General features: G+C 38.0%; 1 protein-coding gene across 1 annotated transcript in view; it reads right to left on the bottom strand.

Moving 5' to 3' along the window:
• Nucleotides 1-26,062, bottom strand: part of LOC139738746 (extended synaptotagmin-2-like) — an 84,046-nt gene that overhangs the window by 15,088 nt on the left and 42,896 nt on the right. Inside the window, exons 8-19 of the mRNA XM_071649385.1 lie at nt 24,131-24,186; nt 23,471-23,591; nt 19,392-19,491; nt 18,017-18,087; nt 16,152-16,237; nt 15,026-15,074; nt 13,685-13,774; nt 12,948-13,046; nt 7,685-7,759; nt 5,967-6,053; nt 4,916-5,068; nt 3,235-3,291 (exon numbers count right to left, since the gene is read on the bottom strand). Coding sequence (XP_071505486.1) covers nt 3,235-3,291; nt 4,916-5,068; nt 5,967-6,053; nt 7,685-7,759; nt 12,948-13,046; nt 13,685-13,774; nt 15,026-15,074; nt 16,152-16,237; nt 18,017-18,087; nt 19,392-19,491; nt 23,471-23,591; nt 24,131-24,186 — 1,044 coding nt within the window. The remainder of the gene's footprint in view (nt 1-3,234; nt 3,292-4,915; nt 5,069-5,966; nt 6,054-7,684; nt 7,760-12,947; nt 13,047-13,684; nt 13,775-15,025; nt 15,075-16,151; nt 16,238-18,016; nt 18,088-19,391; nt 19,492-23,470; nt 23,592-24,130; nt 24,187-26,062) is intronic.

Genomic DNA, 26,062 nt, shown 5'->3' with positions numbered 1-26,062 from the left:
CAAAACTTAGCACCTGTGCAGTGTTTCAACATCTTTGCCATGTATTGCACATCCCACTATGCAACATATTAGCCACGATATACATTGTATGTAGTAGTATCAAGCAATAATTATTTGAATTATGGCATCATAGCTTGGGGGAACACACATCCAACATATCTCGACAGACTGTCCCGTCTCCAGAAAAAAGCTCTTCGAATAATTTGTCATGTTTCTTGGAGAGCCCACACTGATGTTTTATTTTCTGAAAACAAAATTTTAAAGATAACTGATATTTATTATTATTGTCTTGGCCAATTTATGTATAAACTTTCTGATGATTTGTTGCCGTCTGTTTTCACAAGTATGTTTGCGAGAAACCGCTCGTTCCATAAATATCCGACTCGTCACTCAGATGAATTCCATCTGCCTTTAACTAGAACTATGTTTACACAATCTATATTTACATTTGCTGGACCTAAATATTGGAACAACCTTTCTAACAGTTTAAGGACATCTCCAAGTTTAAGTTCTTTTAAGAGTAATCTGAAGAAAAATATTTTGAATAGTTATAAGAATTGTTGATTCTTTATTGGTTGCAAAGAAGTGTAAAATCCAACCTTATATTCTGTTGAAATTACAGCTAAGCGGCTCCATCCATCCACTACCTCTCGTGTCCTTCTATCTTTTTTTTTTTTTTTGTCTCTTATCTTCACTCCACGCATTAAGCTGTTTTCTTCCCCCCCCCCTCTCTCTCTCACACACACACACACACACACACACACACACACACACACACACACATACTACTTTGTTTCTCTCCTCTCTTTTCTGGCATGACAGCGACTTAGTGTAGGGATTTGTTTAGGGTTTTGTTTCGGATAAGTTAGGTTATAGGTCTTTTTGTCTTAGTTTAATTTTTTTGTCTCTTATCTTCACTCCACGCATTAAGCTGTTTTCTTCCCCCCCCCCCCCCTCTCTCTCTCTCATACACACACACACACACACACACACACACATACTACTCTGTTTCTCTCCTCTCTTTTCCGGCATGACAGCGACTTAGTGTAGGGATTTGTTTAGGGTTTTGTTTCGGATAAGTTAGGTTATAGGTCTTTTTGTCTTAATTTCTTTGTTTCATCCATTTTCAATGTTTATCAGTCAATCGATCATATAATTTCTTGTATTACGTGTGGGGGGAATGCAGCCTACAAGCTCAGCTTTTTAGCATTCCTCCCCATTTCCAACATTTTCCTATACCTACACGTGTACAAGTTTTCTGTAAATTTATCCTTTACTTTGTATAATGAAATTTATGCACTGTATTCAATTTTTGTAATATATCTATATGTTTTTGTTGGAAATGAAAAATAAATGAATGAATGAATGAAATGAATGAATAATGTCATGAGATTGCAAGCTTGCAAACATCAACCAATTCATTCATTAATCAGGGGAGGTCACCACATACAGTATAGTAATCCACATCACTTGTAACACGTCCAGAAGGTACAATTTCCACATTATTCTAGCATACAGTGTAACAAGTGGAAAAAAATACACAAAATATTCTGTATAGCTTTTAAAAAACTCCGTTGAGGACGGACTGAATTTGCTACAAAACACATTTCCCATAGACACCTGCCTGAGTACACTTTGGACTCGTCCTCAACGGGTTAGTTTAGCTCCTACTGAATGTAACCAAATAATGGCAAAAATATGTGACCCGCGACAACGGTTTCAGGCAAAAGTCGCAATAGCAAATTTCATCCTAGGCGGGGTACAAAGATCTCTACCATTATTTTTGTCGATTTGGGTTTTTTGCAGAAATCGAATCTTTGATATGTTTTCTACATCTACACTAAATTTCGTAGCATAAGACTACGTTTTTCCTATCGAAAATGGAATTTTAAGCACCCTATGTTGGATCGCACTCGTCAGTTTCGAGCTTCTTTCGAACGCCGCGCCAATATCCCCAGCGTTGCTACGGCGCAAGGTCTCGCATGCGATTGGCTGGTGCGTCGCGCACATTTACATAATTCGGCTTTCGGAGACACCAGTTGCAGTGTTTGGGGAATGCTTTGTCCACGCGTGCATGTGATTACATGCTCCATTGTTCTTGCTATAGTGGTTTATACGCTGTAGTGCGTGCTCTTCGTTTGGCTTTCTATCCAAACTATTCTACCGCAATGTTCGACAACGGAAGTGAAACAAATATCATGTACGTAGCACGACATAATCGTGTGAAAAGAAAAAAAAAACAAAGTTTACTTGTACATGTAGTAAAAATCATGACAGCAGATTGACTCAAGGGAAGGTAGATGAGAGGAAAGGAGAGGTCACATGAAACCAGTTATATTCAAATACTACACATCAAGATCGCACGAAACTAACGAGCCATGTTTGTTTGTTTGTTTTGATATAATTAACACCACCAAACAAGGCAACATATGCGCGGCTTGTAAAAGCAAAACAAACAGGAAGCGTGATCTTTGCCAGCACTGTCATTTATCTGCCTTCAAAAGGGTCGGCAATGATAAAATCAAATCAACAACAATGAAAACGCGATTTGTAAATGTGTGGATTCGCCACCCGCTCCTGTTACATGCACATGGTCATGGCGTGTGGATGCCATTGCGTAATGCGTGCACCATACACATGTACACCATACGTGCAATTATCGTATCCGCCATCTTGAAAGACGTAATGGTAAAACAAACCCGAGCGAACCGCATTGTTTTTCTGCTCCATACGCTGAGCTGCTAGTAAGGGTGCCCGGGAAATTTGACTCTCTCAGTGAGCCAATCAGAAGGCGATGTGGTTGCTAGAGGCGGAGCTTAACAGCGATTGGCACCATCGTACGGATGGGTGATTCTCACCTCGCATCGCCGCTCGGACATTGTCTTTGAGAAAGAGGTGAATCTTCAAAGCCCGTTTTCTCGCAATTTTGTCAGGCTAACAACTTAAAAAAGTACATTTAATTTCGTTTTCCATGCCCACTTATGGTGCCGAAAAATGCAAGTGTTTTATATCAATGCAAAGCTTAGGAAATGGGCAATGTGATTCAGTGAAAAAATGAATTTTCAAAATGCCCGACTTTTGCCTGAAACCGTTGTCGCCGGTCACATATGTACACTTGTATCTATTGGCCGAAAAGAAAAAAAAAATGTCACAAAAAACTGACATCATACAATCAACTGAAGACAATAGAGTTTGGAGGCCAGAAGACAAAACAAAGATGGACAACCAACTCACCAGAACATCCCTTGGGTCTGACAAGTCATGGTCTTCATTCTGCTTCCTCTCAATAGCCTGTTAGAAGACAAAGAATCAGCTAATGTCAGTCTATATTAGCGAATATACACAATCTGCTTCCTCTCAATAGCCTGTTAGAAGACAAGAAACTCAGCTGTCAGTCTACAATGTATATTAGCAAATATACACATTGCAAGGCTAACAATATACTGAGTACATGTACGTGTGGAGCATTTTACAGTGCATACTATTAACCCTACAGGCTGTTAAACCTTCTTGTACAAGTGTATAACATACAGGTGTTGAGCAGCAAAAGTATATAGGTATTAAGCCTACAGGAGTTTAACCTAATGGTGTATAACCTAGAGGTAGTGAGCACCTTAAACCTATAGATGTTAAGCCTTCAGGAGGGTGTTTCATAAAGCTGTTCGTAAAGTTACGAACAACTTACGAGTGACTGGTGATCAGTTCTTATGCAGAATTATGGAAATTCTGATATGTATAGCACATCAGAACTGATCACCAGTCGCTCGTAAGTTGTTCGTAACTTTACGAACAGCTTTATGAAACAGGGCCCAGGTGTTAAGCCTGCACACACATTGCAAAATACACAAAGTCAAAGATCCCAAACAATGTCCCTTCTGCAGATATAAAACATTACAGTGACATCCAACTTCTGAGTAAAGCTGGAGGCAGTATTTCTTGTTGATATGAAATCTGGCTTGACATCAATAAGGTCTGAGCATTAACATAAAATGCACAATAAACACTGATATTTAATGATGGCTTGATGGGTACATTAACCTATTGTCACATCAAATTTTAATTGAGATCGGTAAGATACAATGTAGAACAATATCACAAACCGAGAAATTCACTAATCTGGTATCCTTTTACATCATAATGAAATACAATATATGCAACTCTTATATTAAAGATCCTGTTTACGCTTGGGAACAGTGATTTAAAAAATGTTCAAGATATCACATTTGATGCATATGTGTAGGTCTCTTGTATCACAAAACATCCTACCATAACATTTTTGCAATAAAGCCTAAAATATAATGAGATATAAGTATTTTTCTCATTAAATCATCACTGTAGACCGCTTAGTCTGGCAACATTTTTATAATAAGTATTGTTCACATTTTGTGTATTCAACAATACATAACAATGATTATACGGATTCAAATTTTACAGTGATTGTTTCCATCCCTAACTCTCATTTTGGAACTATTCTAAAGCACTAATGCTGGATTTTTGTTTCATCTGCAAACGGTAAATTATGCCTTTAAAATGTTAGTGATAAGAGTATGGGTATACTGTAAAACCAAAAATATTCACATGCCTGAAACTCTGGTGAATTTTACGAGGAGCCAAGAATTGAGAAAGATGAGTGCAAATGTTTTTTTATACACAAAGCATTGAATTAAATTAACAAAAATAAAATAAATTAAAAAAAAAAAATAATGAATCCCTTGGTTATGTCCCTAATTGTTATTGGAAAGAATGACCCCAATGCATTTGGGATTTTTTATCTCTCTCTCTTTCTTTTTTTTTGTGTGCAGACATGGTGTTCCTTGTCAATGACATATCTATCTATGAATGTGTGAAGATTATCAAATATACTGACAAACATTGAATAGGAGACAAAGAGACAGTGGCTGATCATTAGTCTTACCCTCAGACACATCTTGAGTGTGATGGTGCTTTGAGGTCCAGAGTTATTCAGCTTGAAGGGTCTTTCAATCACCATGTCAGGCTTGGCCAGTAGCAGCTCTTTCAGACCAACACTCAGCGTTCCAAGCCTGTTGCCTTTCTTACTGTCAGTCACCTAAGGTTACACAACACAAAGTAGAGTCTGAAATTTAGTCTCCGCTTTTAATAATCACGTAGTATCGGGCAGAGCATTTCTTAACTGACAAAAGCAGTGCACTCAATTATGCGGAGACTACTGTAACTGTACAAAGACGAGTCCGGGGATGCACTAGAACCCCAGCTAAAAGTAATTTGGTGTTTAGCACTAGAACCCAAGCTAAAAGTGATATTGGTGTTTAGCACTAGAACCCCGGCTAAAAGTGATTTGGTGTTTAGCACTAGAACCCCAGCTAAATGTGATTTGGTGTTAAGCACTAGAACCCTGGCTATAAGTGATTTGGTGTTTAGCACTAGAACCCCAGCTAAATGTGATTTGGTGTTAAGCACTAGAACCCCAGCTAAATGTGATTTGGTGTTAAGCACTAGAACCCCAGCTAAAAGTGATTTAGTGTTTAGCACTAGAACCCCAGCTAAATGTGATTTGGTGTTAAGCACTAGAACCCCAGCTAAATGTGATTTGGTGTTTAGCACTAGAACCCCAGCTAAATGTGATTTGGTGTTAAGCACTAGAACCCCAGCTAAATGTGATTTGGTGTTTAGCACTAGAACCCCAGCTAAATGTGATTTGGTGTTAAGCACTAGAACCCTGGCTATAAGTGATTTGGTGTTTAGCACTAGAACCCCAGCTAAATGTGATTTGGTGTTTACACTAGACCCCAGCTTATGAGCTAAAAGTGATTTGGTGTTTAGCACTATAGACCAAGCATCCTGGTATTCACCTTGCAAGTTTCTTGGTACACTACAGGTTTCATTTCAAGGTTATGTCACATACACTGTCCCATCTTACCTCAAGCTCAAGGGACTGCAAGGGAACTGCTCAAGGCTGCAAGGGCTAACACACTATCCCATCTTACCTCAAGATCAAGGGACTGCAAGGCAGGATTCTTGATGAGGAAGTGATGAGTCTCCTCCCACACTGGTCTCACTGTCTTCAGCTGGACCTGTTACCATGACAACAGGAACCACATCAGATGAGGAATTTGTCTTTCTTCTCACAGATTAGTGTAGAACAACTCAATGAATGTCAGCGTGCTCACTTTCACAAGGACTGAATATAACAGGTTCTGAAGGAACTAACAATGAAGAGCAGACTTACATTGTACTCAAGTTTCAAAACTTGTGATTGGCCAAACAAACAAACAAACAAAAAGGCTTCCATACTTTCCCATGATAGTGGATATACATTAACCCTAAAGGGGCCGGGCTTTTTTGGCTATGTTCAGACCGGGAAGGGGGGGATGGATTCCGCCCCCCGAGATCTCGGCCATCGGTGGTGCGATCGCGATGAAATTTTGCATGCGTGAGACCCGCGTCATAATCTACAAGATTGTGTCATAACATTCTTTTAAACAATCAATTTCTAATTTTAATTAATTAATTATGAAAATTAAGCTCAAGGTCATATTTGAGCCTAATTTAAAGCATTGAGAGTCTAATTTTCGATCTGTAAATCTGTTTTAGCATATTCAACAATTGTACATCACAAAAACTTCCAAAATTCATTTCAATTCTTATGTATTTTATTGTTTTCAGAATTTCTTATGTATTTCTCTGTTTTTCAACTTTTGTTTTTTCTTTGTTTTTTCATTGGAAATTGTCACTGACTACTTTTCTACCATAATTAGCACATAACTAATCAATGAAAGTGATTAATTGTAAAAATAATCAGGTTTTCATGACTTTCATGACAGAGCACTGTTTTCCATAGGAAATGTACACAAAATCACAAAATTGTGCCCGTTTTGGGGCGACATTCCATTACAAAAATGGGCGTGGCTTCGCAAAAGTATGCGCGGACATCGCAAATTTGGTCTCAAAAGTTGCGCGAGACTTGAACAAACAAAGTCAAGAAGCCTCGCGACGAGTCCTTCTCGCATTACAGAATTACAGCGCAAAACGTCGAGGGGGGCGAATTCTGCCCCCCCCCCCCCCTCCCCCGGCCCTTTTAGGGTTAACCTTAAAGTGCATAAAGTAAACCCTGTAGACAAAACAGCCAGAGCACTCTATGGAAAATATAGTCATGTAGGTCAATCTTTCTAACCATGAATACTCCAGAGGAGTGTGTGATGATGTTGTGAAGCATATTAATAAGTGTTATTTCAGAGTGCAGGATATAACTCTGGTCAAAAACCAGAGCTACATGTATATCCATCATCATCACATAAAAATAACTGTAATATTAGTGCAGTGTTTAAAAATATATGACAGAGTAGTGAAAAAACACACACCATAATTTCAATCAAACCGTGTAGGACCCTATTTCCATTCTCTATCTCTTGCATCCACACAAACACAATCCATCCATCAGTATATTTTTGCTATGTCATCATAGTCCGTCTATTTGTTCCGTCGGCCATTTGTTTGTTTCTTGTTGTTGTTGTTTTTGTTTTTGTTTTTGTGTGCATGTGTGTGTGTTCTGGGGGAGGGGGGGCTTGTTTTGTTTGTTGTTTCTTTTTATTTCATGGTGCTATAAAAATTGTTGGACCTTAGTGAAGATATAAGTCCTATATTTACATTTCCTTGCTAAGCAAATACCTAAAAGAAGAAACCCACAGATCTGTGGAATACTCACATGACTCTTGTAGGTTGTTTGTCCCACAGTAAGAGTGCACACAGGACTGGGCATACTGGTAGACCTAGAGGACACCTGGGTACAGCATACAAGGAAGTGACAGAAATACAGGTTACATGCTTTGTCAAAGCGATCTGTAAATCTTGTGCAACATTAATTCCTAATTTCACTAGAAGATTCAAGTCCTTGGATATAGAGCTTTGATAAAGCAGGTTTATTACAGGACCTTTGCAATTTACTTTTTATTAACGATATTATACTTTTCTGTTCAACGAGACATCTTGGCATTCAGAAGGAATCTGAGATTATTCCCCGTTAGCAATTTAAGAAGAGGCATTTTGAAATCAACACAAAATATGATTATACCTGATCTATGAGATCTGATCCAATGTACTTTCACATGTAGTGATAGATCTTTATGGCCCCTTTGAACTGACTTGATTCCCACAAATACTGAGACAGAATCATTACAATAACAGACATATTCATGATGACATTGAACACTGAATAATGGGATGAATAGCTCTGCTTAGTTTAAAGCTCATATAGAGTGATGGTATACTAAGGAGTACAGCAATACATTAAAAACAAATTAGAAAGAAGAAAAAGACAATGAAAACAGCTTTATAAAATGCAATCACTCTTATCAACTCGAAAGGCAACCAACAAAAAAAAAAAATGAATAAATAAAAACATTTCCTCCACATTTACGGAGTTAGAGATGAAAGGGAAATACAGCAATAATCCCATGCAGCTAAAAATGCTTTATAATAATGAATATTCTATTTATGACCCAAATAAACCCATCAATGTTGCCTATTCAAAGTAAACAACTGTACACATTTGAACGCTACTAAACATAAATGTGAACAAACTAAAGAAAGTTTTACAGCACGGAATTCAGTTTTAGCATATATATTGCATCAGCATGGCTTAATTTTTTAGCCATTTGTGGGCACACACTCTGGCACAACCAAGTATATCATTATTTGTCAGAATTGTACTCTCCTCTGAAAATTATAACTGTCATTTATTTTGATGAGTGGTATATGCATTTTTCTATCATTATTATTATTATCATTATTATTATTATTATTATTATTATTATTATTATTATTATTATTATTATTATTATCATTATTGTTATTATTATTATTATCATTATAATTATAATAATAATAATAATAATAATAATAATAATAATTATGGTTATTATTATTATTATTATTATCATTATTATTATCATTATTATTGTTTTCTTTTCTTTTCTTTCTTCTTCTTTTGGACTGTTAATGCTGATTTTGTTAATGTTATTGTGTTTTCTAATCTATTTGTATGAGTAGCAAAGTGCGCTTAGAAACGTCAGTATGAAGCGCCATATAAATGCAATTATTATTATTATTATTATTATTATTCTTTTCTTTTTTCTTTTTTGAGGGGGGGGAGGGGAGTTAAGACATCTTATTACAAGGTGGTCCAGGGAAAGTTATTTCCTGTACAAAACACCCCCTCCTCCCAACCCCACCCCCCCCCCCCCCCAAAAAAAAAAAGGAGGGAGGGGGGCAAACAGAACATAAAGGGCTTGATGCACTTGGATGACTGATGAAGATGCAGCTTGAGGTATGTCTAGTTAATTATGTCCATAGATCATCACTATATATCATCACTATATTACACAATTATCATATCATCACTGGGGCCTCTTTCCATGCTCAGGTCCTCCCCACACCAGCCACCCCCCTCCTTCCCCAACATGGAAGATTGCCAAGCGTTCCCTAGCCCATCATTACATGTAATGGCAAGATTATTATATCATTTGATAACTTAATGATTGTCATTGATGAGGGAGGGGGGAGGGGGGAGGGGATGAACCAGCATTGCAGGCTAAACCAGCATTGCAGGCTTTATATAATGTTGTACAGTCTTTGCAGGTGTGGCATTTTAACAATGATGTACATAATGCCAGTGAAATGACTGTATACATGCATTGCATACTGTGCTCTCAACATGGTACACTGGTAGTGATTCAAACTGTCAATCAAGTTATTGAAACAGAAACAAACAATTCATAAGAAATGTTTTTGTTACCATGGTCAATTCAAATGTGAATGACAATAAAATGAAAATGAAAAAACCAACAAACAAAAGTGAATTCCAAGAGTACACATTCCCAATGAGAGTTAACTTCAACACATTTAAAGAGAGCAGCATAGTTTTGGCTTGGTAAGACAATATTGCAAGATCTTTCAAAGGGGATAAGAATACATGTTTTCTACAAAACATGATCATGAATTGTGAACAGGCCTGACCAGCAACTTGAACTCAAAAGGAGAATAGTAAAACTGATGTATGTTACAATTTACAAACTTAGTGTAATACAGTTTCACAGAGCTAGCTAACTGTTTATTCTTTAAGGAGTTTTGATTTCCTTATTGCTGAATATGCATAACTTGTGCTGTCCAAAACTATACAGTTTTACACAGCAATGAATGTGTTATCAAAAATCGATGGGGAAAAAAAAAAGAAAACTAAAGAAACTCAAACAGGATAAAAGGTTGGGGGAATTGTATACTTACAACACCAGGTACCACTTTAACTAAAGAGAGTTTCTGTACAAAGAAGTAGCAAGTGTCTGTCTCAGCTAAATCAAAATGTAACATTGCAATGGCAAGCTACGTATGAGCAAGAATCTATCCCTTTATAACCTCAGATAAGCACAAATCAGATCCATTGAAAGAGCTGTTTCAAAGGCTTATCAATACAATATCTAACTTGTGTGAAGCAAAATTCAAACATATACAGGAAAGACAAGTACTTTGTTCAATGCACTATGCTTTCTTTTTCTATAGATGACTTATTGTTGAGAAAAAAAGAACAAAAGGTTTGTTTGTAACACTATGATTGGACACGCCAATATCTAGTAATGATCACGAAAAGATGTTTGAAATGTATAACACGAGCCTGTGTAGACAGCATGCCTCAGTTTCACTATGTACATCATTTACTACTACAATGTTCATGAGGTATTTGCTCTGAAATATCTGCTGGTGTGACACACAAAATGTGCTGGTATCATTACTAATGGGGCTTAATTAAAATGAATAAGGCTAGGGATACTATGCCATTCCATATTATACTACTGTTCCTGATATGTCTTTACATACCATTTTGTATCTTGCCAATTAATACATAACTGAGTATACACCTGGCAAATTGATCTGCCTTACTACATGGATGTACCATACATATATTTAAAGATTGCTATAAATTCTGGTCAAATATTTAATCTGGGGTTTTAAAAAAAAAAAAATTCATGAGCTTTGTTTGATTCTTTTTTTTTTAATATCAGCTATGAAATGACATGAATTCTGGGTAAGCATAGCACAGCTAATTCTTTGTGAAACATATTTGCTACTTTGTTCTAATTCTTTTTTTGTGATCATGCATTGCGCAATACAGCAAAGCATTTGCTGTTGTTGTGGCAAATTTGGACTGCGTCACACCTACCGCTGACTCATAGTAAGGTATTTGAGCATGCTTTGAAAAGCGACGCAATTGAGAAGTCCTTTTTACCTGTAATGGGATGTGAAGTCACATAAATTTTCATATACATATCTTTTATCTTAAATCTTACATAGAAAACTGTATGAAGAAAGCACCAGATTCAGTGCCAAGTATTCTCAGCAGGTGTCTATGGGAAACATGTGTTACAGCAAAATCAGCTTGTCCTGAACAGGTTAAAGGGATTGTACAGTCTTAGTGGAGATGAGAATTGGGCTTGTAACTTTTTGCGAGATACCAAGAAAACACTTATGAAATAGTATAGAGCATACCATGTTAAGAGGAATTCAAAGTGTATTTGATGAAAATTGAGTTTGAAATGACTGAAACATACAAAAACAAAGTAAAACAAAGCAATTGTAATAAAAGGTGGTTTCCACACTTTATTAGAATCGCTCTGTTTTCGATATCTCAGCCATTTCAAAATCAATTTTCACCAAATAAACATTGCATTCCTAATGGAATTACATGTTCTTTCATATTTCATAAGAGGTTTCTCATTATCTTACCAAAAAATGTTAGAAACCTGAAATTAGGTCTCAACAAAAACTATATGATCCCTTAAAGGATTTTGCTGTAATAGCGGACAGAAGTGTATCGATGTCAGGTTTGTTTTTGTATCATTCCTAAATGATTCTCCCATCCTAATTGTACTTGAAAACAATGTTGCTACAAACAATGATAGGAATGATGACTTCCATATAGAAAAAAAGCAAACAAAGAGAGACAAAATACAACCTTTGGCTGTCAGTTTACTAATCAATCTAACCTTCTAATATGTGAATAAATATGCTGTAACACTACAGCTGCCATAAGGGATCAGCATCATCACTGGCTATCCGGCAGAACCTCAGTAGTCTAGAGGAGGTGACATCTGTCTAGCAATCAGGAGATCATGGGTTCAAATCCCACACAAGAATGTATGCCCATGATTTTTATCATGGTAATTGCTATGTATTTATGTCCATGAAGGGCAATTTTTCATTCTGTCGCCATTTCATGATCTCCCAAAATAACTTCATGAAACTAACACCCAAATAAAAGAAGCTGATAATGTCCAAAAGTATGAAAATCAGCCAATTTGGGAGGCAACACCCAAATAAAATGTGTTCAAACTGTGATACCCTCCCCCTCCCAACCCCCCCACCCCCCCTCCTCCATGATTCCTGGCAAGTTTGTTCATACCGAGCCACCTGTTTTCAAAAAGATGAAAATGTGTGAGAAAAGTTCACACGACAGACGAAGGACTACGGACGAAGGCTACATATGACGGATGCTGGATGGTGAATGATTGCAACAGCTCACCTGAGCCTAAGTTTATGTGAAGTTTGCTTGATAGTATGTTCACCATGTCAACTGTCTTTGTTCACTTACACATCCTTTTACTTATGACAGACATTGCACTGATAGTATATTCATAATGTTATATAAGACATAAAATCAACAAACCATTCAGGATCTTATGGTGTACATGTATTAAGCACACAATTCATGTTTGTGTACACTGCTAAAATATGATCATATAAAGTAGACATCTGAGCTAAAACTTCTACTATTCAGCTGAACAGATATATTCTTGTAAATTGCACAATGTGCTTAGAGGTGACACAGTTCGAGATGCACATTATTCAGTTTAGATGTAATAGTTACATGGTACGTGATAACATGATTGTTATTGACAGAGTAGATGTTGTGTACTGACTGGTAAGTCTTTGGCTGAGTCCAGTTTGACCACCAGAATAGCACACGACAGGAGCTCAGTAGATGTTGGTGAAGACACTTTAGCACAGTCTGCAACTTGCTGTAAAGAAGGAACACAAAAAGTGTGTGTTTGCCGTAACTGTTAAAAACACAACTATTAATTTTTTTTTGAATAAGGAAAATATCAAATCTGAAGGCACAAAGGTAAAAATGTACATAAGAACACTGTATAGATTTATTACAATGTTATTACAATCAGAGTGAAGCAGATATATCAAAACAAGTTTGTATGTCTTTCTGGGCAGAATATTTGCGCCTGGATCAAAGCAAGCAATTGATACAAATTTAAGTTGCCATGTAAAATTTTCTTCGCAATTGTTTTGGGGTTCTATGCACGGAATATATGCAAATATGCCAGCTTTTAGGCTGAGGTGGGTTATAATGTTTCATAGTGCAATGGTTTAAACATAAATTCAGCTAATTTTCAATCCACACAAGACAATCAGTTCAACTAATTCATCAATTATATTTGACCGTTTTATTTATTCAAAGTAAGAATGGATTTTTTTTTTCCTTCGTCTTCCTGTTCATCCATGTAAATAGTGTCAGTACATAAAGTTGACATCACAAAAGTGGCTGATTAGATAATGGTCCACATAAAATGTCTACAAAGATTATCTTTTAAACACACACACAAAAAAAAAAACACAAATAATGAATGGTGTTGAAGGTCATTACCTCAGAAATGACATCATAGTTCTCTGATGGGACAAGCCATTCCAGCTTGAGGTGAAGGTCTCCATGTTTGATGTCTTCAAGAGGCAGCCACTATAGAATGACGATAGAATGGGTTAACTCTCTCAGGGTTACATTCACAAGATGCTACTGACATTCTACTCAAACAGGTGGCTGTTAGGAATGGCAGAGTTAAAATGGGGCAGGATACTATATAAGCATTTGCTCGATTACCCAAGGCACGTGAAAATCAAATTTGGGCAAGTGCTTTTGAACACTGAGAAGAAATGCTTGCCCAAATGGGGCAAGTAAAAAGTCTTGAAGCAACTTTTTTTTCCCCTTATTCCCCCCCAACAAACTCCCAAAGTCAACCATACAGAAGCCAAAAGAAAATTGCTGTTTCTTTTTGGGCAAATAGAATTAGTGGTCAGCAAAGTGTTTTGCAGCGAATTTGAAAGTCTGCTTGCCCGACCGGGCAAGTGGTAAAGTTATGTATCACCCTGCATGGGGAGCAACCAACAGCCTCATTTGGCACATACATGTAGGTGTCCTGTCTCAGAACACACACACATCAATGTTTCCTTTAGCTACGATTGTGATTCCAATGTACACACTTTAACAGCGAGTCTAAAACTCTCCTTAAAAAAAAAAAAAAAAAAAAAAAATCTCTTGCATATGGTCTGATAATTCTTGCTCAAAATTCCAGTGTTTGCCGATGTGCCCTCTTGTACAAGACATAAAACATATGATGACATGTTCATTTCTTTGTCTACTGACATTACCTTACCTATTTTCTTCAATTCAAACAGTAATATTCTTTATGCTAGAGCTGTTTGGCAAACAAGCTTTAATAGCTTTCATATTCATTCTTTACAACTATTAATGACTAACTGATACACATTCCTCAACATGAAAAACATATTACTTCTTAAACAAATGAATGAGTTTGAGCCATTTCCAAGAAAATGGAACAATGAAAGTACAAAGTTTCAAATATTATAGTACAGGGATATTAATGATTACATCAAGGTCATCAGATCAATTTAGGAGGCATTATACAGTAATTCACAGTGTTGCAAAGTCAACATATAATGTTGAAGTTATGCTATCATGGCAAGCTCCTTATCTTTGAATAACTGCTATTAAATGACATAGTGATAAAAGTAGGCAAACAAATTTGTATGACTAATTTAAATGACAAAATGACATCAATATGCATAATGTCCGATTTATGCTATCAAGGCAAACTCCTTATCTCTATTTAACTGCTATTAAATCAAAGAGGGACAGCAGTACATGTAGGCAAACAAATTGACTGCTGTAAAGGTCAAGATTTCAGCTTACTGAGTCAAAGGTTCCCATCCGGGAGATGTAATGGATGTCGATGCTGATGCTGTAAAACAGAAACATGTGCATTTACAAAATCGTCAAATTCACAATGTTAAATGAGATTATACAAAATTAGTGTAACTATGTGACAACTGTTCAAGAGCTTGTGTAGCTTTAGTACTTTTGTTTTTCTTTAAGGTTATATGTACATATCAGGTACACTCACCAATGGATGCATTAAAATGATCATACTATACATAATCATACAAGTTCTTGGTCTTTTGTGTGTGTGTGTGTGTGTGTGTGTGTGTGTGTGTGTGTGTGTGTGTGTGTGTGTGTGTGTGTGTGTGTGTGTGTGTGTGTGTGTGTGTGTGTGTGTGTGTGTGTGTGTGTGTGTGCGTGTGCAGGCAGCCCTGGTTATGCAAACCAGTTCAACAACTACTGTACCTCTCCTTGAGGTGAAGGGGGATTCTTCCTGTAGTCTGTAACAGGTCCAATTGTTCACATTAAATTTTGAACACTGTTTAAAAGAAGGTATCAACTGATTCTATTCGTCCAGGTAAAAGGCATCATTTCATTCGAGCCTAGCAGACAGGGATCAACACGGAGAGTCTACCAGGCTGGGATCAACTCATCAGTGTGTCAGGGATCAACTCATTCTTGGTTTCCTACTGGACTCACAGCTTCCATTTACTCTGTATTAACTGTCCAGGGTCAAACATTTCTCAACTTGATTTTAAGCAGAGAGGAAAGGCAAACAAACAAAACAATGACTTTTTTCTTTTCTTTTCTTTTTTCCTTTTTGTAACATTTAAGGATCATTAAACTGTGTACAAAAACGATAATTAACATTACTGCTAATAGAAGGAAATGAAACAAGAGAATCAAATACTTCACTAAAAATATGATAAGTGCTGAGCAATTGGATATCAGTACATCATTTAATGCCCTGGCATATTGGCACCTGATAAATCTGTTTAACTGACCACAGTCTGATGTAAATGTGCAGCTGACATGGCTATTGTAAGGTAGTAAATATTTATTGGGGAAAAAAAAGTATGTTCATTATGTATATGAAAGCCTATTGCAGGTATGTGTCTGGGGTGTGAGAGGAAGGGAAAGTGGACTGGGAGTGACTTACTTGCCAAGAGGGTCATCCTTGCTTCCTGGATCCTCATCCCAGCAATCCAGATCCAGGGTCTGTCCATGTTCCTCAAACACCAAGGCCTACCAAGGTAAACATCAACAGACTAGACAATCAGCCATGTACTGCCCTATAATCACTTCACTAGGTCTGCCAACATTCCCACATCCAAATCAGGGAGATTCCACACAGCAATCGGGGAGATATCTGTGTGTTACATGCATTTCAATGGGCAAAAATAATTTCCAAATCGGGGAGATTTTCATATTCTCTTATTCAAACATGAACAGATTTTGACATTTTCAGGGAAACTCTGCAGAATCAGGGGAACTTGGCAGCTCTGCTTCATTCATACACAGTTTCCAGCCTCTCCCCTTCTCAATAAATTACAGCATATAATAAGAAGAGGTCAAAATGCCACATAAGGTAATATCTCAGAACTATTGACTCATTAGAGAACTGTCCTGTGTGGATTTGGATGGAAATGATTGGCATGACGTTGATATTTATCAAGCATTCATAATCTATGCTATTACTTCACATTCTGTGAAATAACATCATGAGAATGTAATATAAATCACCATTACAACATTTGGAGAGTCTTAATATTACCATTCGTCATTAACTGTGCACTTAAATAATCTTTCACAGAACAATTTGCACAGCTGAGAGAAATTGTAAGAACGTAGTATGAGGGATTTTATGTTGGAAATAAATTGATGGTTGTCAAAAATAAGCTATTCATCAAGTCACATCATCAATGGCCGTGTTTATTCTAAAACCTATCTCAACAAGCCTATGAAATCATTTCTACGACAGGAGAAAAATTATGATTGATTTCACTTCATATTTACATGCATGCTTCTACTGCACTTATTGATTTGCTTTTATAGACACTACTGATTTAATGGAAACTTGACTATTTGAGTGTTTCGTGCAATACTAAAGTAACCGCCAGCACATGAATTACAAGTATGTGACTATGACCAATAATTTACAGATTCAAAGTCTCATATCTGAAACAACTTATCCTCCCCACCCACTGCTGATCACACTCACAATATAACATTTTGGGAGAAGCCCTCTTTCCAAATGACTACCAGTCAAATATGTGAAGCTTCTATCTTTTCTTTTCTAGCTTGAGGGAACCACACACCAAGCATCTTGTTTCAGTGTGCTACACATTATATTCTTTTTCAGTTTCAAATGGTAACCCAATTAAGAAGGCAAGCTTCCAAGTTTCTATAAGCATGACTCACTATTTCATACACTATAAGCTAACACATGTCTTCTGTTGGCTTGTACATCTGCCAAATGTGCAGGTCATAATTTCAATCTATATAGAGGGCAACAAAAATATTTAAAAAAATGAATAAAAATACACTCGTCCAGAAAATGACTGTAAGCCCCCTCTACATATTCCAGAAAACACTACACAGCTATGGCCTGGTCAGATGCTGACTAAACCTGGAACACACTAAAAGAAATCACGAGGCAATCAGCTGTTAAAGTATTACAATCCCAGCTGTAAACAGGAAGCACTACAGTTGTACAGTGCATTTGGAGTTAACTCACAGAAGCATCTGATGCCAAAATAGGCACTTTACATTCTACAGACTCGCTGGTCTGGGCTAGAGCATGGCTGTGAACGGTACACATCTTATCTGTACGCGTACATGGCATTTTCAAGACATTATGTTCACTGTGTTTTGGTATTGCCATTTCCCTCTCTTAACCCGTTGAGGACGGACTGATTTGCTACAACACGCATTTCCCATAGACACCTGCCCAAGTATACTCGGAACTCGTCCTCAACGGGTTAACCTGCTGGTAAAAACACTCAAGCAAAGAGAAACACATACCTCAAATGTCTGGTTCCACACAGGGTTGAGATTGTTGTTAATCACTTTAGTCTTGAATTTCTGCATACCAACTAGAAAAACAACATGAAGGATAGATATTTAACTTGTATTCCACGTTCAATCCACATACAATATGTGGATTGACTTAAGATTATCAAGTCCCTTTATAGCTGCTACCAATGCACATACTACAACTCTGCACTTGTGCCATTCAAATTAAAAATCAGGTTGATGATACCTTCAGGGAATGAAAGTTTGAAAAAGATGGGAAAAGATGATACTTTCACACTTTTCTTTTTCTTTGCATTTCTTTGTGTGTGTGTGTGTGTGCGTGTATATGACTTTGATGGTAGATATCCTTGGGAGTCTGATATACACTTTATGTAACAATGTTCTCAGTCAAGTAAACATTATTATGTTATATATCTTTTCACCTGGGAATAATCTTGGCAAAAGAGGTGGCTAATTTCTGGGGAGGGGATATCAGTGGTACTCTGGCTGCTTCCAAACAAGTTTCACTTTCTAGACAGTGATATTCTACACAATAGAATCACACTGCACCATTGCATGCTCAAGTAATTCACATGATGCTATTTTCTGTCCTATGAACTGTGCTTTAAACCAAGTATAATGGCAACCAAAGCCAGGTTTTCTGACAAGAAATATGTATCATTTACTTTACGAAAATATTACAATACTGATGTTCTGAATGTGAACAGTGCTTTTGTCCTATTTTGTCTCTTTATTCTAGATGATATACAGTATCTATATTTCTCATTTCCAACTCTTGGACTGTTTACTGTACCATAATGAAATGATCATACATCCTCTCTGTTGTGACTCAGTGTTACAGACCTGGTAACATGGGGGAGACCATGCAGTGGGCAGGCTGGCCCAACTCAGATAAATTCGAAATCTTTGTAACAAATCTTGTTCAGCTTTATACCCAGCAAAAATGCAGCAGAAGAATATTGACTGGACTCAAACATTATCAATGACGGCAAGCCTGGGTGCACATATTCACTAGCAGGACTGCCCTAGTCATGATGTTATTTTTCATGTCCAAAGTGTACCCCCGGTATGCAGCAAATGAAGATTGATTCCATTGAGCCACCCTTCTCTCCCCCATGCTGCTGGGTCTTTAACCTGTTGAGGACAGACTGATTTTGCTACAACACGCATTTCCCATAGACGTTTGCCCGAGTATACTCGAGACACGTCCTCAACGGGTTAACCCACTGCTTACAGGAAGTGGGTGTGTCATGAAATAACACTGAATTCAAAATTCCTAAACACTGTAATTATCTCCACTGATTCAGGTCAGCTAGATCAAACCATGTACAGAAAAATAACAATTACTGCAGCTGTCTCTTACCATTGATGTTGAGGTAGGGGTCAGACTTTCCTTTCTTGATGAAACCCACATCGGCCCTCACCAGGTTTCTTGCTTCTACTGCTGTGATGCGTAACACTCCCTGCAAACATATCATCAAAATAATTCATGAGCGGCATTGTGTAAACACTGTCAAATGGAGGCATAAGCTCAGTAAGATTTAAATATTCAGGGTGGTCTGTGTAACTGCTGCCCATGCCTTTCTTTCAGTAAATTTCATCTACAATACTTCCAAAGGATATAGTGTACCATTATCTTCAGGGGCTAAAATATGTGTTTTACATGTACCACAGATGGTGCACATCATAGAATTTGTGCAAAACTTTTACCCCATCAGGGCCCTGTTTTATCAAGATAAAGTTAGCGTTGATTGTGAAATCAACGCTAACTTTATCCAACTTGAAGTCTGCTATAACTTTAAATCAACTGCAAGTTTCCGTTTTACGAAGAGACTTAATAGTCGATTATAGTTATAGCTCATCACCATGACTTAATTATTGATTTAGTCAAAACTAAAAACACGGGACGAGGCTGGTTTCCGGTACTGTCTGCTTAAAAACAAAACAATACATTAAGCAAAACAAACAACAAAAACATGATTGTTTGCCATGGCCACGGATTCGTAGTCTGCTAGTGCGACGCAGTATTATTAGCGCTATACAGCCGCTGAATTAGAAGTATTAAGTTTGCAACAAAACCGCAAAATACGCCGTTTTGCGTTGTATTGAAAAAAGTAGGTCGATAGATCTAGCACATCCCGAGCTCAACGAAAATCTGCGTACGCGTGTACCGTAAAGATTCGCAAATACGTAGGATTACTTCAAGTCTTAATTCAATAGGCTGAAGTCCTGTGTGTTTACGTGTAGGATTATGGAAACTTAGAGTGTGGTGATTACAGTAGCTTGTTTTTACCTCTACGGCGCAGATCGGCTTTGTAAAGAATAGATCGCAAGTCTACATCATCAAAATGTCGAAATTCTAGAATGACTTAGACGCTCTAATCAGCAGTACGCCACTACGTGTTACGGTAAGTACAAACGACTCGCTGAACGTTATCTATAACCAGTTGGGCCTAACGTTAAGCTGGATCTCAAGTTACTGTCGTACTCGTACTCGGTGCTATATAGAATTAAACTCTTTATTTTCTGTATATGCCTACTAAACTCTTAATTAGTATCTATTGCCGAGCTAGCTCTACGTAGGCTTACGCACGTCAGAAATCACTGGTTTCCTCGCATATGGGTTCTTTACTTTGGCAAGATATGCATTACACACAGTCGTGGTTCCAGTTCCAGTACTGTACTCGGTTACTTGCTTGCTGGCGATAGCTTGATTGGCGGGCGGACGGCGTGCCGAGGCGCGGGCGCGCAGGCTGGGATTGCGACTGCTGTCGAGGGTGTTTGCGTAAGCAATGCGTGCCGATCGTGAATTTCATGCAAGGAAAAGACCATAATTACATGAAAGAAACGCAACAAAATGTTAGAGAAAGGTTAGCATTTAACAGACAAACATTTGTGACAAGACCCCAGCTAGACTAGGAAAGTGTGACAGTCATCTTTCTTCTGTAAATTGCCTTACAATTGAGTCTACCTAGACTGTTTCTACTTAAAGTTGATATTTATCACCTGTTAAGTTAATCATAGATTTGGAGCGGTTGAGAAAACTTATGTGTTGATTTTTTAGGAAGTTGGAGTTGATGTCAACTCTGGGTGTCTTGATAAGACGGACTTCAAGTGGACTTGGAAGTTAATCATAGATTAAGTGGACTTAGAGTTGATTTGAGAGGATGATCATAGATTATTTTGACTTAACGTTAAATTTATCTTTTGATAAAACAGGGCCCCGAGCATCAAAAAATATGCAAAATTCAGTGTATAGAATAATCCACTTTGTTGCAAAAGTTCTGCTCTTAAAAAACAAGATAAATTTAAAAAAAATGAATGAACTTTGAAAGCAACTTCCAAGATTCCTACACCATGTTCTTCTATATTTGTTGGAACTGAACTTCATTTATCAAACCCCTTGGGAATGTGTGCACACTCACTGGCACAATGTATTTTGTCATCGATGGTAATCAACTCAAGGCCAACCTTGAGAAGGTCTCACTTCCTCCTATATCACAGGGTGATTGTCATAACATGTGTTTCCTATTGCAAAGTGTTGCCAAGGCTGACTTTTGTGGCCTTAAATGAACCTTCGATTGTGGCTTGCAGGTAATTAGCATAAATCAGCTAAACAGAGGAGATATTACACAAGGATATAAAATATGGGAAAAAACACATTTTATTGGATGCATTCGGTGATGGCAAGCACTACTCAGTTGAAATACTTGATGGCTTGATTGGTGGTGTCAATACTCTCTTTTAGCATCATTAATTTTTACATAAATGCATTGCATCATCAAGGGTGATAGACAATGGGCAATAAAGATGATTTAACATAGAGCAAAATCAACTTATAAATTGTGGGCCTACGGTTTTGATCCAAGCAGAATCTTTGTCAAGAGATAAAATTTTTTGACTCCATTGAACCCCACTGGCTCAAAGCAGTTTTCAGCAGTCCTAACCCCCCCCCCCCCCCCCCCCCCGTCTAATAAATTGTGAAAGACATATGTGTGTGTGTGTGTGTGTGTGTGTGTGTGTGTGTGTGTGTGTGTGTTTATTTCCCATGCTTAGAATGTAGCTTTAAGACTTTCAAATAACACTGAGAGCACCACAGGAATCTTATCACGGGCCACAAAGTACAACACTTTATCAGAACATGACAGGTGCCATACTTGCTGAAGTGCTTGACAAAAAAAAAAGCACTGTTGTTAAACAGGAAGGAATGCCACCATGATAAGAGACAGAAATGTGTACTTACAGGATTATTATAAGGTCAGTAATTAAATATAATGTGACTGTCCTTGTAAGTTATATATACATGTACATACCAGCCCAATTAGTATTATCTTCAATCCATCTCACTACACTTTGATAGGCTATAGCATGTGTTAATACATATGTACAAGTACGCCACCTAATTTGATGAAAAAGTCAATGAGAAATGCTTCTAAGATATCTGTTTACTTCTCATACACTGGCTCAGTCTCCTGAGATACAGTTACCGGTATTTTGTGCAATATTTTTTAATGTGCAGATGCCCTCCACTGCCACAACACATACAAGCAATGCTATATGAGAAAAGCTTTTATTCCACTTTTAGTTACAATAGATTGTAAGATACACTTTCAACAAGAACTAGTACTGAACCATAATGTCTTATTAGCCGAAAATAGATTGCAAAACGAAATAATTCCCTGGCAATAGCCTTTCTGACTTGTGATTTATGACCATCAAAAGTGCATTCCAAGTCCTTGCTCATAGAGATTCACTGCAATCCAGTTTGTCTGGAATGCAAAACTAGGTCACACCAGCATAATTGGCATTATTTGAGAATCCTTTGAACTCATCGCTGTAAACAGTCACTGTAATTCAATACATTAGAGCACTTGAAAACTTCTCTATCAAGCACTATATGAATCTACCATTACTATGGTGATTATCATTTCCATCATTGTAAGGAGATCCCTGGCTGAAGATGAATCCAGCATCAACAGACACTAAAGCCACATTTAGTTTATGCAGCACAATGTGAAAATCAATTCTATTTGTCACTGTTCAGTTGCAGCAAAATCAAAGAATCACTTGGCTGCAAATCAAAGCATTTTGAAGCTCCAGACTGGCACGCCTGAACGATAGCTGGAGCATGACCTTGGCATCTGGGTGTTTAAACCTTGTGTGCCAAGTTGAACAATAGGATTTTAAATATTGATCATTTTTTCACGTGGCATTCAAACATGCCATACAGGGCAAATTATTGCACAAGATTTTGAAAATAGATTGAATCAAGGGGAATAGATTTTCGCATAGTGATGCATATCACAAGAGTTCACTTCTTTTTGTGTGTCCACATACATGAATTAACGATTTTAGGATCCCATTGCAAAAATTGATTTTCAAAAACCACTAATTTGGGGTTTGTGTGAATGTAGTTCCAGTGAGTCTCGTGACAAGGTTTACCTTAGGCATAGGGTATCTGAGATCATTGATGTCTACACTGTCAATCAGGGTGAGTGGGATACGGTTTGGTAACACCAGGAAGCAAGCCAGTTGGTCCTCCAAGATCCCATGCAGCAGATTGCTGGTGGTAAATAAAGCGGAAAGTACATATTTTTGTTGGTACCCTTATATGCATGGCCAAAAATTTACTTCACTTACAATGTAGTGTTAAAGTCAAAGACAATTTTACACTATTTGGGGGCTGTATGAATATGACACTCTTACTTCAGTTAAGATTCATATCAAATCATCAAAGCACTCTACTCACTGTGCAGAGATACTCAAAGTACATCTTAACTTCGGTGCTTAGTATGATGAATGACATTTTGCAAACATTACCAGGGCATTTCTTGTTATCAATACTCTTGGCAGGAAGGGAATGTGCAAGTACAACTGTACTACTGTAAACACCATTACATGAATCTTGCACTTACAAATTGTCCCTGGGGTAACAATACCTCCTTTCTCAATTGGCACAAGTATGTTAATTATCTTTTGCAATATCACAAATACTGACTTGAGGTTTGTTTTTTTAAGAGAATAATTATTCATGTGATGCAAACAGCAAGACCATCCTGTTTATTGCAACATACCATAAGTTGTAAATAAAATAAATTTTACCTCAATCCAGGGACATCCAAAAGATCTGCCAAATTGGTGAGGTTGAAGTCTATCGCCTGCAGTTGGGACATGGGAAAAAGAAGAGAGGGGGACGGGAGAGAAAGAGCGGTAGAGGGGGAGGGGAGGGGGAGAGGAGCAGGTCGATTGGATAAGAGATGGTAGAAGAACAGAGAGGCAGAATGGTATTGGGATAAAAGGGAAGAGGGAAGAAGAGTGGGGGAGGGGTAATGGAGTGGAAAGGTAGAGTGGTGGTGGGGTATGGATACAGTGGAAGAGGGCAGCCGAGAGGGGTAAAGGAGGAGAGGGGTAAAGGAGGAAAGGGGTAAAGGAGGAGAGGGGTAAAGGAGGAAAGGGGTAAAGGAGGAGAGGGGTAAAGGAGGAGAGGGGTAAAGGAGGAGAGGGGTAAAGGAGGAGAGGGGTAAAGGAGGAAAGGGGTAGAGGAGGAAAGGGGTAAAGGAGGAGAGGGGTAGAGTAGGGGAGGGGTAAGGGAGGAAAGGGGTAAAGGAGGAGAGAGGTAAAGGAGGAGAGGGGTAAGGGAGGAGAAGGGTAAAGGAGGAGAGGAGTAAAGGAAGAGAAGGGTAAAGGAGGAGAGGGGTAAAAGAGGAGAGGGGTAAAGGAGGAGAGGGGTAAAGGAGGAGAGGGGTAAAGGAGGAAAGGGGTAGAGGAGGAAAGGGGTAAAGGAGGAGAGGGGTAAAGGAGGAGAGGGGTAAAGGAGGAGAGGGGTAAAGGAGGAGAGGGGTAGAGGGAGGAAAGGGGTAAAGGAGGAGAGGGGTAAAGGAGAGGGGTAAGGGAGGAGAGGGGTAAAGGAGGAAAGGGGTAAAGGAGGAGAGGGGTAGAGGAGGAAAGGGGTAAAGGTGGAGAGGGGTAAAGGAAAAGAGGGGTAAGGGAGGAGAGGGGTAAAGGAGGAGAGGGGTAAAGGAGGAGAGGGGTAGAGGAGGAAAGGGGTAAAGGAGGAAAGGGGTAGAGGAGGAAAGGGGTAAAGGAGGAGAGGGGTAGAGTAGGAGAGGGGTAAAGGAGGAGAGGGGTAAAGGAGGAAAGGGGTAAAGGAGGAGAGGGGTAGAGGGGAAAAAGGACAGAGGGGGGTGATGACGGTAAGACAGAAAAACATATTTAAAGTGAGAGGGTTTCAAACAGGGAAGAAAACAATCTTTTCTATATGCTTAAAATAACAGAATGCTTGCATGATCATGCCATCATCTGTATACATGTACTTGTACAATGAATGTAAGTAATGGTCCCTGAAAAAGATAAGATAATCAAATCTGCCTTTTCTAAATGTAAATTTAGCCTGCACCAGATGAGATGGATCACTGTGAATTTACAATATTATTATAAAGCACTAATATATTGTATAATAAAGCACTATTGTAATCACAAAGCATTGTACTACCAAACAGCAGGGCTGCACACTAACCCATTTTTTCTACTGGTCCGATCTGTCTGTCAGACCAGTACAGGTAGGTAGGTACCCAGTTTTTCCATGTTTTACAGGTCCATTCCTGAAAAAGTTACTGGTCCAACAGTGCTTTTTACAGGTCAGGGACTGTTGGACCAGTGCCTGTGTGCAGCATTGCAAAAAGCACTATTTTCAACATTATTTTCTATAAATGCCACTTGTCACAAATGTTGTACTAGAGTTAAAAATCAAAGACAAGTTTTACACTTTTAAAATGCCTGGGCATTTCAATATGCAGATGTCACACATCTGCATACAACTGTATATTTTGTCACACATCTGTCAAAAATGTATGCTTTTACATGTATATGATGTGTTTGCTATGTTATAAAAAAAAACAAAGGCTACTCTTTAGACACTTTAACTATTAAGCAATAGAAACTGCAATCTAATGGCTGAAACCAAGAAGTGTTGAGAATGGCTGCTGTTCTATGCACATAGTGGGTGATATCTCTTTGCACACACTTGGACACGTG

This window comes from Diadema antillarum, unplaced genomic scaffold (assembly GCF_040938485.1).
Source record: "Diadema antillarum isolate AM-2024a unplaced genomic scaffold, OU_Dant_1.0 seq00000767_RagTag, whole genome shotgun sequence".
NCBI classification, from domain to species: Eukaryota; Metazoa; Echinodermata; class Echinoidea; order Diadematoida; family Diadematidae; genus Diadema; species Diadema antillarum.
This window is presented reverse-complemented; position numbering and strand designations above follow the sequence as displayed.